Source organism: Sus scrofa, chromosome 6, assembly GCF_000003025.6.
Source record: "Sus scrofa isolate TJ Tabasco breed Duroc chromosome 6, Sscrofa11.1, whole genome shotgun sequence".
Lineage (NCBI taxonomy): Eukaryota > Metazoa > Chordata > Mammalia > Artiodactyla > Suidae > Sus > Sus scrofa.
The window spans coordinates 85,593,216-85,606,341 of NC_010448.4; the positions used below are offsets into that span (position 1 = coordinate 85,593,216).

Sequence of the window (13,126 nt, forward strand, 5' to 3'; positions counted from 1 at the left end):
TGCTAATTAGTTTAACAGGTGAATAGCAAATAGTAATTTAAGAATTCCCATCATGGCTCATAGGAAACAAATCTGAGTCCATGAGGACATGGGTTCAATCCCTAACCTCGCTGAATGGGGTAATCATCCACCACGGTAGTGAACTGATGAGACTTGGATCCTGTGTTGCTGTTGCATAGCTCCTACCCCACCCTGCCCTGGGAACCTCCATATGCCAAGGGTGCAGCCCTAAAAAGGAAAAACAAAACAAACAAAAAAAACACCCATTCTCAGGATGCTCCTGAAAAGCTTGCTTGGATTTATGACTTAGTCTTCTTTAGGGGTGGGAGGGTGGTACACTGCCTTCAAAGATCTGGAAGCACCAGTCTTAAGCTTAGCCTGAAAGGGACTATTAGCCATTCTGTGCATTTAAACAGGGAATAACCAACTTGATGGACACAGGAGCTCTCAATGTGGCACAGTGCATTAAGCAGCCTGGAGTCAATTGATCCCTGACCCGGGAACTTCCAAAACAAAAGGGACACAAACATATCCAGGAGTCTTTTATTGGTCATTTATACACCATGTACCAACATGTGCAAAAAGTCAGTTTTTACACCTAAAAGAGCTTCTTGTCTCTTCATTTGCCTCTTTGTGTAGTGTCTCTCTCCTGAAAAGGAAGTATAAGCCAGTGTGTTAGTACTGCCCCAATTAATCAATGCTACTCAAGCTTTTCCTAAGAGCCGGTCTCAGTCCCATATCCGCATTTATCATCCACAGATGTCCACTCAGATAAGGTTTCATCCTGGACCAGTCACAGCCTGGAAAAAATACCCTGAGCTACTCTCCCACCCTCCCACAGGAGAGGCATGAGCTCAAGCCAAGGTTCTTAACCCCTGAACCACATTGGGAACTCCCCTGTACGCATTGTTTGTCCCCCAGTTGTGAAAGCCAACAAATAAGCCAGACAAGGCAAGGCAGGCCAGGTATAAATGCTATATTTAAAAAATAAGATTTAAAAAAAACCAGACCTGAATAGCCTTTGCTACACTGCTTAGGGTCATAGCAGTCAAAAACTTCTGGAAGCTGCAATAAAGTTGTGATAAAACTTCAGGTAGACATTTAACTCACCCAACTGTAGATCCACAATCAGAGATGGATGACAGCTTTACTGATAAAAAATCTTAGGAGGATAAAAAAAAGGAACACTCAGTCAAGAGACTAAAAAGCTATTGATAAATCCCTCCCAAATACAGAACTATTCAGCAGTCACTATACCAACCGCCCAACGTTTTACATACAGCTTCTCCGTAAGCCTAAGTTTATCTCATTATACAGGGATCTCCCTGTAAAAGAAGTTCCAAGAGAATTCAACCTTGTTTGAAACTAGCCCACATGCTCTGTAGAAGACTACAGGCCCCGTAAGGACAGCTTCAGTACTGTTATTCCTCCTCTTACGACCACCAAGACCAGTGTTCAGATCCGATGGGAAAGGGAACCGGAGGGTCAGGCCGTCTTCATCATCCAACTTACCTTAGTGTAAAGCACAGCTCCAGGAAAAGCTGGTGTCTTCAGATACTTCAGCACTTTCGGGAACTGCCAATAAAACCCAGGGGTAACCTACAGAAAATAAGTGTAAAAGCTCTAAGAGTTCCCCCATGGCTCAACAGGTCAGATCCCTGACCTGGAAACTCCTGCATACTGCAGGGACAGCACAAAAACAAACAAACACCTAAACCAGACTTGCTGCCACACAGTGGGTTAATAATCCAGCTTGTCTCCATGGAGGAGCTGGTTCTATCTCCAGCCCTGGTGCAGTGGGTTAAGGATCAGCCACTGCCACGGCTTTAAGTCGCAGATGCAGCTTGGATTTGATCTCTGGCCCAGGAACTTCCATATGCCACAGGTGCAGGGGTGAGGACCAGCTCTAAAATAAAAAATTGAGAAGTTCTGGAGTTGTTCCCGTCGTGGCGCAGTGGTTAACGAATTCGACTAGGAACCATGAGGTTGCAGGTTCGATCCCTGCCCTTGTTCAGTGGGTTAACGATCCGGCGTTGCCGTGAGCTGTGGTGTATGTTGCAGACGCGAGGCTCGGACCCCACATGCTGTGGCTCTGACGCAGGCCGGTGGCTACAGCTCCGATTGGACCCCTAGCCTGGAGCGGCCCAAGAAATAGCAAAAAGACCAAAAAAAAAAAAAAAAAAAAAAAAATTGAGAAGTTCCCGTTGTGGCTCAGTGGTTAACAAATCCGACTAGGAACCATGAGGTTGTGGGTTCAATCCCGGGCCTCGCTCAGTGGGTTAAGGATCCAGCATTGCCATGAGCTGTGGTGTAGGCCGGCGGCTATAGCTCCACTTGGATCCCTAGCCTGGGGAACCTCCATATGCTGCGGGTGCAGCCCTAGAAAAGACAAAAGACAAAAAAAAAGTTGATCGAATACACACATTTACATGGAAGTGACAGAAATGCATGGGCTCAGGTGGAAAGCTTCCAGCCCAAGTTCTTTTGATATTATAGGAAAGGCGAGTGGCAGCTGCAGGTACTATGCTGACCTGTGCTGTCAAAGACTCTCCAAGTTGTTCTTGCATGCAGTTGGAGATCCCATGGCCACTACAAGCCACAGCCCTTGGAAACATGCTGTACGGAGCCACCAGGTAGCTCCCAAATTAATAACTCCAAAAACCTACCGGGTCCTCAGAATACTGTGTTCCATCAGTGTCATGACCTGAGTCTTCCCTCACTGGAAAGGTCAACTTCAGTCAGCCTGGACTCTTCAATGGCAGACCTAAGATGAGAACACACGTGTCCTTAATGATCTTACTTACCGGTCCCTTCCTTTGGTCTCAAAAATCAAGGTTCTGACTGGCCTTTGGTCCTATACTGATGCCATAAACTTTTCAGGGCAATGACTCAAAGACCTGTGCCACCTGCCACTAGATTTTCCCAGGAGACATCCAATCCACTCCCATCTGCCCTCCGTGCTGGTTCTTGTCTCTGCAAGCTACTTCTCAAAAGCCTTATTCTCATAACTATACGCAAGCCCCATACATGTCAATAAAAGCTATACCCGAGCAATGGCAGGTACCAAGGGAACTGTCTTTTCCTGAAATGTTGCAGATCAGTTACAGCAAACAGAACGGCGACCGTCAAGGAAAACTGTCACTCTGGGCTCCTTTTTGACCACAGCAGCTATGTGGAAGCAGCCGCAGCTTCGATAAGGGCCGCAGGGCATTCTAGGTCACACGGCAGCCGGAACACTCCGCCCTCAGACTCACCTAAATCACGTGCATTACGACTATCACCAATTCACCTGCTGGGACGTTCTGGAGATTAGAAAAGAAGATATCCCGTTAGTCCCAATCAGCACTTTATCTTGTTAGGACCATCTTGTCATCCCTATTTTATATGAGATTTAGATTAAACTCTTCGCTGAATGTCGCCTATCAATGTAGAAACTGACAAAGCTGGGATTCAAAATAAGATCTCAACGACTAAACCCATCTTCCAGAAAACCCTGTTCTTATATCCTCCAGCAATGACTTCCTAAACATATATCGTGCAGCCAGACAACTTAGGCGCAGGCAAGGAAATCACGTGCCCCAGGTCACCAAGCAGATAGCAGTCAAAAGCATATTCAAGGTCTGGCTGACCCCACCGCGTGCTCTCCCCTCAAATTAAGCCACTTCGTTCCCAGAACTACCGTGCACCGGGCCGCTGCCCACGTTACTCACCCATCACACTGGAGCGCAGGGCCGCTCGGGGCCAGGCTGGAGCAGGGCGCGGCCTTCAAGGGGTCCGGCCCCTCTCACTGGGCCTGCGGCCGATGTGGCCTAATGGACCTCCGCTCTGCCAGGCCGGCAGGTCCGCGGCCTTGGTGCCGCGCTCAACATTCCGTAGCATCGTGAGGCAACCCAAAGGAGCGCAGTGCGGGTGGCAGCGAGACTAAGGAAGAGTACGGCGTGAACCGCAGCAGGCAGAGAACTGCGGCAGCCTTCACTACACCCAAGCCGCCACCTCGAAAAAGGACGGCGGTGCGCCGTAAGGGGGTTTATATAGGCCCCGCCCCTCACGGTCGCGCCTGACAATTGGAGCAGTACGCCGCGCGTACCGCTGGGAGTTGTAGTTCGTTCGCCTCCAGCGTGGGGCAGGGCGTCTAGCTCCCAGCTGCAATTGCCCACGGGGAGGGAGTCTCATCACTGCAAAGGTCCTCCTTCGTTCAGCACTGTCTGAACGTCCAGTATGGCGCAATGGGCCCACAAATACGGCCATGCCTTATGGAGTTCAGTCCAGGAAGACTTTGAAAATCGGGAAGTTAATAGCTAATCCTTTGAGCTGGAAAAGGGCTCTCTGTTCAGACCTCGGTGGGAGAGCAGACTTGAGTGGATTTCGGGGAGGAGCTCTTCGAGGTCTTTTTGGAGAGGGGTCTTGGGAAGGCCTTCTTAGGAAGAGGTATTACTTATTCATAAGATGAATGCATCACTTGTTCAAGGCTTATCTGTTACACTAATAGATAAATAACTTTGCAAAGTGCTTACTAAGCCCACTATGCTTATCTCAGTTTTCTCGATTATCGCAGTTTTCATAATAACCCTGTATATGGGTATTATAATTGTGTCCTTTTTACAGATAAGGAAACTGAGTTGATCATATAGCTAGCAAGCGTGGTAAGGACTGAGATCCAGGACACTGTGGTGTCTTAATCACAGTGCTAAGTGCACTTTTTTTTTTTTTTTTTTTTTTTTTTTTGCTTTTTGGTGTCACACCCGTGGTATATGGAGGTTCCCAGACTAGGGGTCTAATCAGAGCTACAGCTGCCGGCCTACGCCAGAGCAATGCCAGATCTGAGCTGCTGCTGCCACCTACACCACAGCTCACAGCAAGCTGGATCCTTAACCCACTGAGCCAGGCCACGGGGGCCAGGGATGGAATCTACCACTTCCTAGTTGGATTGGTTTCCGCTGCACCAGGAAGGGCACTCCCTCCTGCTGGGCACTCCCCCTGGGCGAACGTTTTGTCCGTGGAATGAATAAGTGTCAGTATAAAAACAAATAAGGAGTTCCCGTCGTGGCTAAGCAGAAATGAATCTGACAAGGAACCATGAAGTTTCGGATTCGATCTCTAGCCTTGATCAGTGGCAAAATTTTTTTAAATTAAAAAAAATAAAAACATAGTAAAGAGTTCCCGTCGTGACTCAGTGGTTAACGAATCCAACTGGAAACATGAGGGTTTGGGTTCAATCCCTGGCCTTCCTCAGTGGGTTAAGGATCGGATGTTGCTGTGACCTGTGGTGTAGGTCGCTCGCAGACACAGCTCCGATCCAGCGTTGCTGTGGTGTAGGCCGGTGGCTACAGTTCTGATTAGACCCCTAGCCTGGGAACCTCCATATGCCACAGGAGCGGCCCCAGAAAAGACAAAAAGACCAAAAAAAAAAGTAATTGTCAAGAATTAAGCATCTATGGAATTCCCCTTGTTGCTCAGTGGGTTAAGAACCTGACTAGAAACCATGAGGACGTGGGTTCAATCCCTGGCCTCAGTGGGTTAAGGATCGATCCATTGTTGCCCTGAGCTTTGGCATAGGCCGGCAGCTGCAGCTCTGATTCAATCCCTAACTTGGGAACTTCCATATGCTGTGGGTGTGGCCCTAGGGGAAGAAAAAAGAATTAAGCATCTATTCAATCTTAATCTATTCATTATTTTTATCCTTACATACTCTTAAAAAAGTAAGTGTTACTATTATTATCATTTTGTGGAGAAGGCCACAGGCTCTCCGAGTGTTAAGGAGCTTTCTGATGACTTCCAAATGTGTTTCTTCAGCCCCAATTCTCTCCTAAGCTCCAGACTTTATATCCTGCTGTTTCTGTGATAACTACACTTGGATGGCTATTTATTTTATTTTGCCTTTTTTTTTTTTTTTTTTTTTTTTTAAGGCCGAAACTGCAGCATATGGAAGTTCCCTGGCTAGGGCTCTAATCAGGGCTATAGCCACCGGCCTACACCACAGCCACAGCAGCTCAGGATCCGAGCCATATCTGCAACCTACACCACAGCTCACAGCAACACTTAATCCACAGAGTGAGGCCAGGGATAGAACCTGTGTCCTCATAGATACTAGTCAGATTCGTTTTCCACAGAGCCATGGCAGGAACTCCCAGACGGCTATTTATTAATAGGCTTCTCAGTACACAGCCTTTCCTCCTCCAAACATGCTCTTCCCTCATCTCAGTAAGTCCTTAGGGTGACCCAGGACTCCTCTCTTCTCTAACATCCCACTCCCAATCCATCGGCAAACCCTGTGTTCTCCACCGACGCTATCTTTATCTATGACCCACAAGATCCCACTCCTCTTCTAGCCAGTCTCCTTGATTCTGCCATTGCTCCTGCAGGCTGGTCTCAACATACCAGCCTGGCTGTTAAAAAGCATTATCTCCCTCTTTTTTTAAGCAACATCTGTGGCACATGGAAGTTCCTGAGCCAGGGATTGAATCAGAGCCACAGTTGCAACCTATGCCACAGTTGTGGCAATGCCAGATCCTTACCCACTGCACTACAACAGGAACTTCCAAAGACCATTATCTTGATTGCAGCGTCTTTGCGGGTGTACACCTATATCAAAACTCAAGAATTAAGCATCTATGGAATATTTTTAGTAAGTACAATTTATTACATATCAATTATATCTTAATAAAGATGTAAAAAAAAAAAAAGAGAGGAGTCAGATTATGTTATTCACCTGCCCCAAAATCACTGACTTGTCAATACATTTGAAAATAAAAGCAGAAGTCCCCATGAGGGCCTCAGAAACCACATATATCTGGCTCCTCCTCCTGTCTGCTCTCACTACCCACCACTTGCTCATTCATTCTGCTCCCTCTCTGTGGCCTCTCTGCTCTTCTTGGAGCACCCTTGCCTCTCCCACCTCAGGGCCTGTGCTCTTCCTGTTCCTCCTGCCTGGAACTGTCCTCCGTGGCTTCACAGACAACCACACTGCACACTGCCACCCTTCCCCTGGGCTTCTATTCAAATGTCACCTCCTCAGACCACCCTCTTTTGAAATAGCACCCTGCCACCCTTCAAACCATGGTTTGATTGTTATCACGTTTCATATTAATTTATTTTGTCTTTCCCATTACAATGTGAGTTCCCCAAGAACACGAATTATGTCTTTTTTTTCCACTGCTGTATAAGTGCCTAGTATATAAAAGATGGTCAGCATTTACTGAAATAATTACTAAGTGAATGAATGAATGAATGAATGAAACTTGGCCAAGGCCACATAGCTAGTAAGCATCATTTGGAACTGTAACTCAGATCTGTCTAATACAAATGTGCATAACGTACCTGCTATGACACACAGTAACTCCAGAACGACGCTGTGAGGTGATCTGCCTCACTTAGCTGAAGGGGAAGCGGATTTGGAGAGGGGAAATGATTTGCCCTTGGGTCACATAGGGAGTCTGTGACAAAGTCAGCTGAATCCAGATTCTGGGGCCAGGTGCAGTTAGACTCAGGCACATGATCCCAGCCCACAGCAGGAGCATCTAGGAGAGGAAGTTCAAGGAGTCAGATGCTGACAGTGCACTCTGCCCCCACGCGCTGAGCAGAAAGGCTTCTGGGACGCCTGGTTTCAAACTGCCTTTCAAGTTGTTTCATGCCTCTCTGCCTTTGCCCAGCTGCCCCTGCCTGGAGTGCCCCTCCTTCTGACCTCCCCAGCTCCCGCTTGTCCTTGGAGACCCAGCATGACCTCCTCCAAGAGGTCTCCTCTGACTCAGTAGCCGCCCCCCCCCACCCCAGTCCAGCTTTGTTATGGTGTTTGAATGAATAATGAGTGAATGAACGAATGAATAGCACTTATCCACTTTTATTCATTCATTCAAGCACAAATATTCACCAAATTCCTACTTTGTGCCAAGCACTGAAGATAAAGCCATTGGTCCTTATCCCCAGGGGGCCTGAGCCTAGAAGGGAGGCAGACGTTACACTGGACAGAAGGGTCTGTGACCTTAGTCGGAGAGGGGCTTCCTGAGGACAGAGATCTAACCTGAGGCCTGAAGTAGGGGTTGCTTACCCTTTGAAGAGCGGGAGAGGAGTGTTCCCGGCGGAGGGCTGAGAAGAGGGAAGATGGTCAGCATGGCTGGAGCTCAGAGCGCCAGTGGTGGGTAAAGAAGGCATGGGGGTGGAGAGCGGGGGAATTCGCACAGGCCTAATGCAACAAGTATTTTTCCAGCTGAGCAGAGCAAGGGGAGGAGAACATCCCAATGGAAGAATCCGCAGGGCATGTGGGAGTGGAGCAGACTCTCCTGGTTTGGGCAAAGCTGGCAGGAAGGATTCCTTTCCCAACACCCCCCCTCCCCATCTGATGCTCCTCTCTCTCCTTCTGGAAGTCAGGGATAAGCAGACTTGAGCCCCTATAGGCACTACTATTTAAGTGGCCAAAGGCCAGGATTACTAGGAGACCCCACAAAAGGGCTTCTCAGTGATTTATTTAGAGGTAGGTACAAGAAAACCTGGGCCTTCCCTAGTCCCCAGCCTATCCAGCCAGAAACAGACTGGGAAGCTAGTCTCAATCTTCCATGCTAGTGATTTTAGATTGGTTACTTAACTTCTCTGAGCCTCAGTTTCCTCATCTGTAAAAAACTGGGCAGACTAACATCTACTCACAAGGTTATATAAGGAGGAAATGTGATGATGTGACGGTTTGTTTTAGGGAGAACTGCTCCCTACTGCCAGTTTGCCAAAACAAGTTAAACTGGTAACTACCATCCACAGTGGGACAGTGGGATTAAACGTATAGACAAGCTGTTTGGGACCAGCCAGAACTCCCTGAAATCCTGAGTGTCCAGAAGATCAGACTGAAAATTATGGAGTGGATCTTGGATACAGATGTGGTTGCCTTCCTCTCGCCCCTAACCCAAGTGGGACCCGATGACTTTGTCTGGTCCTTTGGGAATTTGCTTTGCAGTCCCCTTTAGTGGCATCAAAGGGATAGTGAAGGGGGAAAAAAATCTAAGAAGTTCCCATGTGATGCAGTGGGTTAAGGATCCAGCATTGCCGCAGCTGTGGGGCAGGTTACAACTGCATGGGTTTGATCCCTGGCCCAGGAACTTCCACAAGTCCGAGTTCTGCTGTGACCTGAGACAAGTCACACATCTAAGCCTCCATCTCCTTAGCTCTAAAATGGACACACTACGGCCTTCTCAAAGCATTGCTGTCCCAAAGCATTAGGAACTGACCATCTGGCCTCATAAATGTTAGCTGTCCTGTCCACAGCCAATTGCCCTTCCTCTGGAATTGCAGTTGTACCCTGCCTCTTCTACCCCACTGTGTCCAGGTCCCTCTCTGGGGCCCAGCACAGGCAGGCAGGGAGGAAGCAATAGGGACTGCTGAACATTGAACCCGAACATTGAACACAAGGCCCCAGACCAGGCCAGTGGGGCTCCAGGAAAGGGGCACGTGGGTGGGGAAAGAGCACCTATAAATGATCAACTTTCTTGAGTGGTGTCTCCAGGTCCAGCAGCGGGGGCCCTACTGGGAGACTAACAGAGAGTGGGGGCTGCAGAGAGAAACCATCCCAACAATGAGAAGTGGATGCTCTGGCGCTGTTAGATTCAGGTCAGTGCAAGTCTGATTCTCCCTAGTCCTCCTCCCCACATTATCTAGTTTAATTTTTTCATCTTGTGAAGTAGGGATTATTATCCCCATTTTACAGAGGAGGAATCTGAAGTCCAGAGTGAGGAATTGACTTGCCCAGGTGTTTCCTCGGGTTTGGGTTCCTCCAGGTCCTTTTCCTTGGTGCCAAAGACGCTGGTCAGGGTGGCTGCACACGGCCCGGGGGCGGGGCCCGAGGAGGGGGCGGGGCTGGGGGCGGAGCCGCAGGGCGCGGCCCGGACAGTCGGTCTCCCGGCCGGAGGGAGCCACGACGCCGGCCATGGAGGCTGGGGGCTTCCGCTACCAGTTTCGGATCGCGCTGCTGGGGGACACGGCTGTGGGCAAGACGTCGTTGCTGCGGCGCTACGTGGCGGACGCGCCTTGGATACCAGAGCCCGAGCCGGAGCTCGAGTCGGCGCCCACGGTGGGCGTCGAGTTCTACAGCCGCACTCTACAGCTGCGGGCCGGGCCGCGCGTCAAGCTGCAGCTTTGGGACACTGCGGGCCAGGAGCGCTTCAGGTGCGCGGTGGGGGCAGGGCTGGGGCGGAGTGGGGTGGAGGTGGGGCGGGAGAGGGACCTCTGGTTGGGGCGGCTCAATGCCTGTCCCCCTGACCATGGAGGTGGTCAGTCGCAGTGGCCCAAGTAGAGATCTGGGGGTCCCCATCCTGGATCTGAGTCCTTCACTTTTTTTTTTTTTTTTTCTCTTAGGGCCACACCCCCGTCATATGGAGGTTCCCAGGCTAGGGGTTGAATCGGAGCTGTAGCTGTTGACCTAGGCTATAGCCACAGCCACAGCAACACAGGATCCGACCTACACCACAGATCGCGGCAGTGCGAGATCCTTAACCCACTGAGTGAGGCCAGGGATCAAACCCATGTCCTCCACGGGAGTTCCTATAAGTCCTTCACTCTTGAGCCATTCATCCTGCAAACACAGCCTCTGAGCCCAATACCTGAGACCTGGTGCCCTGCCCCAGAGGAAAGTTTTGACATTGAATTTGGAGGGATGAATGACCTGGGTGTTGAAAAGCCCATAGGAGCAGAGAGAGGGAGGTGTCAAGGAGATGCGAAAGGAAGAGAGATTTGTGTTGGCGATACAGGATGCATAGGAGTTTGCCAGCCAGAGAATGGGGAAACAAAACCTGCAATCGGAAAAACATCAAGAATGCAGAAATGGTCAGGAGAGTATGGAAATCAAAACCGCTCCTTTAGAGTTCCCATCATGGCTCACTGGAAATGAATCTGACTAGCATCCACGAGGACATAGGTTCGATCCCTGGCCTTGGTCAGTGGGTTAAGGATCCAGCGCTGCCATGAGCTGTGGTGTAGGTCACAGACATGGGGGGGATCTGGTGTTGCTGTGTCTGTGGTGTAGGCTGGTGACTACAGCTTTGATTTGACACCTCGCCTGGGAACCTCCATGTGCTGCAAGGGCAGCCCTAAAAAGGAAAAAAAAAAAAAAAAAAAAAAAAAAAAACCCTGCTCCCTAAGTGGGGAGCACACAGTTACTTGGGAGAGACAGATGCTGGGGAAAAGACTCACAGGGCAGTGTGAGATGAGCTATAATGGGGAGTGTGAAGCAGTCAGTGGATGAAAGGAGTCCTGCCTCTGGGGTGTCTTGAAGGTGTCTCATAACTTACTCCCTCCACCATCAGGTGCATCACCAGGTCCTTTTACCGGAATGTGGTGGGTGTCCTGCTGGTCTTTGATGTGACAAACAGGAAGTCCTTTGAACATATCCGAGACTGGCACCAGGAGGTCATGGCCACTCAGGGCCCCGACAAGGCGATCTTCCTGCTGGTTGGCCACAAGAGTGACCTGCAGAGCATGCGATGTGTCTCAGCCCAGGAGGCGGAAGAGCTGGCTGCCTCCCTGGGCATGGCCTTCGTGGAGACCTCCGCCAAAAATAACTGCAATGTGGATCTGGCCTTCAACACCGTTGCTGATGCCATCCAGCAGGCCCTGCAGCAGGGGGACATCAAGCTGGAGGAGGACTGGGGGGGTGTCCGGCTCATCAACACCCAACCCCCCAGGCCCCTCAGCAGGAAGCAGCATCCGGGCCCATGCCAGTGTTGACTCTGGGAGGGAAAGGGTTAAAGCAGCGCTGCCCTCAGAAGGCCTGGGGGGATGGAGAGTGTTAATATCTCTCGGGAGGGCAAATGGCAGAATCTGTCCAGACAGTTAATATATACAGTATCCTGGCACAGTCACGCTTCTTGGATTTTAGGGTCTCAGAGCTCAGCCCCTTTCCACCAGAAAGGTCTAAAAGGCCAGGTGTGCAGCTTCCTGTCCTTAAGCCTGTTTCCTCCAGCAAGAGGAGCTCATAAAAGACCTCACCTCACAGGGGGTTGAGGGCATGAACGGGTGGCATATGCTCAGCCAGGGCCTCCCACACTGTGAGGATGGAACGGCGAGAACTGTCATCACTGCTCTTTCTTGGCTTGGATGTGGCCATTTTTGGCAGTGTCCCTGGACTTGGACGCTGAGCCGCTCAGCGTGTGGACACTCCCGCACAGGTGAGAACAGGTACAGGGAATCTTAGGCTTTGTCAGCCTTGGAGCCTGGATGAAAAAGTGTGCCCTCAAACCCAGGTTGCTGCTCAGTGTCCCTACTCCATGGCCAGGGGCTGGATCTGGATCTGGATCTGGGAGGCAGGGATGAACGTGAACAGCTCCTGTGTTGGGCACACAGTGGACATGGGGATTAGCCACCAAGATCTCCCTCAGGGGGCTGAAGAACCCATAGCCCCCTCCCCACCGTACCTCTCAGCTCCTGGGAGTGCTGCCTGGGGTGTAGCTCAGTTCACTCTGGGAACTGCCTGACCATGGGGGCAGCCCACATCCAGTGTCAATCTATTAAATCTATTGGTGGGGGGAGTGTTCAAAAGCCTGACCCCCTTGCCCTGACTCTAAACATCTCTGAAGATTGAACCTAGCTTCATCACTCCATGCTGTCAGTTGAGGCCACTGTTTGGACATCACAGCTAAATTCTTCTGCTAGAGTTCCTGTCGTGGCTCAGGGGTAACAAACCCTACTAGTATCCATGAGGATGCAGGTTTGATCCCTGGCCTTGCTCAGTGGGTTAAGGATCTGGCGTTGCTGTGAGCTGTGGTGTAGGTTGCAGACACAGTTCAGATCTGGTGGTGGTGTGGCTGTGGCCAGCAGCTCCAGCTCCAGTTGGACCCCTAGCCTGGGAACTTCCATATACCACAGGTACAGCCCTAAAAAAAAAAAAGGCAAAAAAGTATAGTAAATAATATATATATATATATATAGGAGTTCCCATTGTGGCACAGTGGTTAACGAATCCGACTAGGAACCATGAGGTTGCGGGTTCGATCCCTGGCCTTGCTCAGTGGGTTAATGATCCAGCGTTGCTGTGAGCTGTGGTGTAGGTTGCAGACGCGGCTCGGATCCTGCGTTGCTGTGGCTCTGGCGTAGGCCAGCGGCTGCAGCTCCAATTCAACCCCTAGCCTGGGAACCTCCATGGCTGCAGCCCTAG

At 50.2% G+C, this 13,126-nt stretch overlaps 1 protein-coding gene and 1 long non-coding RNA gene across 4 annotated transcripts; one reads left to right on the forward strand and one right to left on the reverse strand.

Moving 5' to 3' along the window:
- LOC100622481 lies at positions 530 to 4,016 on the reverse strand. 3 transcript variants are annotated; one of them, XR_002344953.1, is made up of 6 exons: positions 3,711 to 4,016; positions 3,047 to 3,302; positions 2,667 to 2,764; positions 1,513 to 1,599; positions 1,111 to 1,162; positions 530 to 649 (listed from the first exon to the last, which is right to left on the reverse strand). It is a non-coding gene; the product is annotated as an uncharacterized LOC100622481 (long non-coding RNA). The 3 variants fall into 3 exon arrangements; XR_002344954.1 differs by having other exon boundaries at positions 3,065 to 3,302; positions 3,711 to 4,015; XR_001309281.2 differs by having other exon boundaries at positions 3,255 to 3,302; positions 3,711 to 4,012.
- On the forward strand, positions 9,824 to 11,830 carry RAB42 (RAB42, member RAS oncogene family). The gene is made up of 2 exons (XM_003356245.4): positions 9,824 to 10,143; positions 11,280 to 11,830. Exons 1-2 carry the CDS (start codon positions 9,905 to 9,907, stop codon positions 11,698 to 11,700), a joined length of 660 nt encoding a protein of 219 aa, XP_003356293.1. The 5' UTR covers positions 9,824 to 9,904; the 3' UTR covers positions 11,701 to 11,830.

Bases quoted from the DNA above. Each gene is read 5' to 3' on its own strand.
- RAB42 (XM_003356245.4), top strand. From the start codon at position 9,905: ATGGAGGCTGGGGGCTTCCGCTACCAGTTTCGGATCGCGCTGCTGGGG. The intron at 10,144-11,279 runs GTGCGCGGTGGG...CTCCACCATCAG, and splicing joins GCGGGCCAGGAGCGCTTCAG to GTGCATCACCAGGTCCTTTT.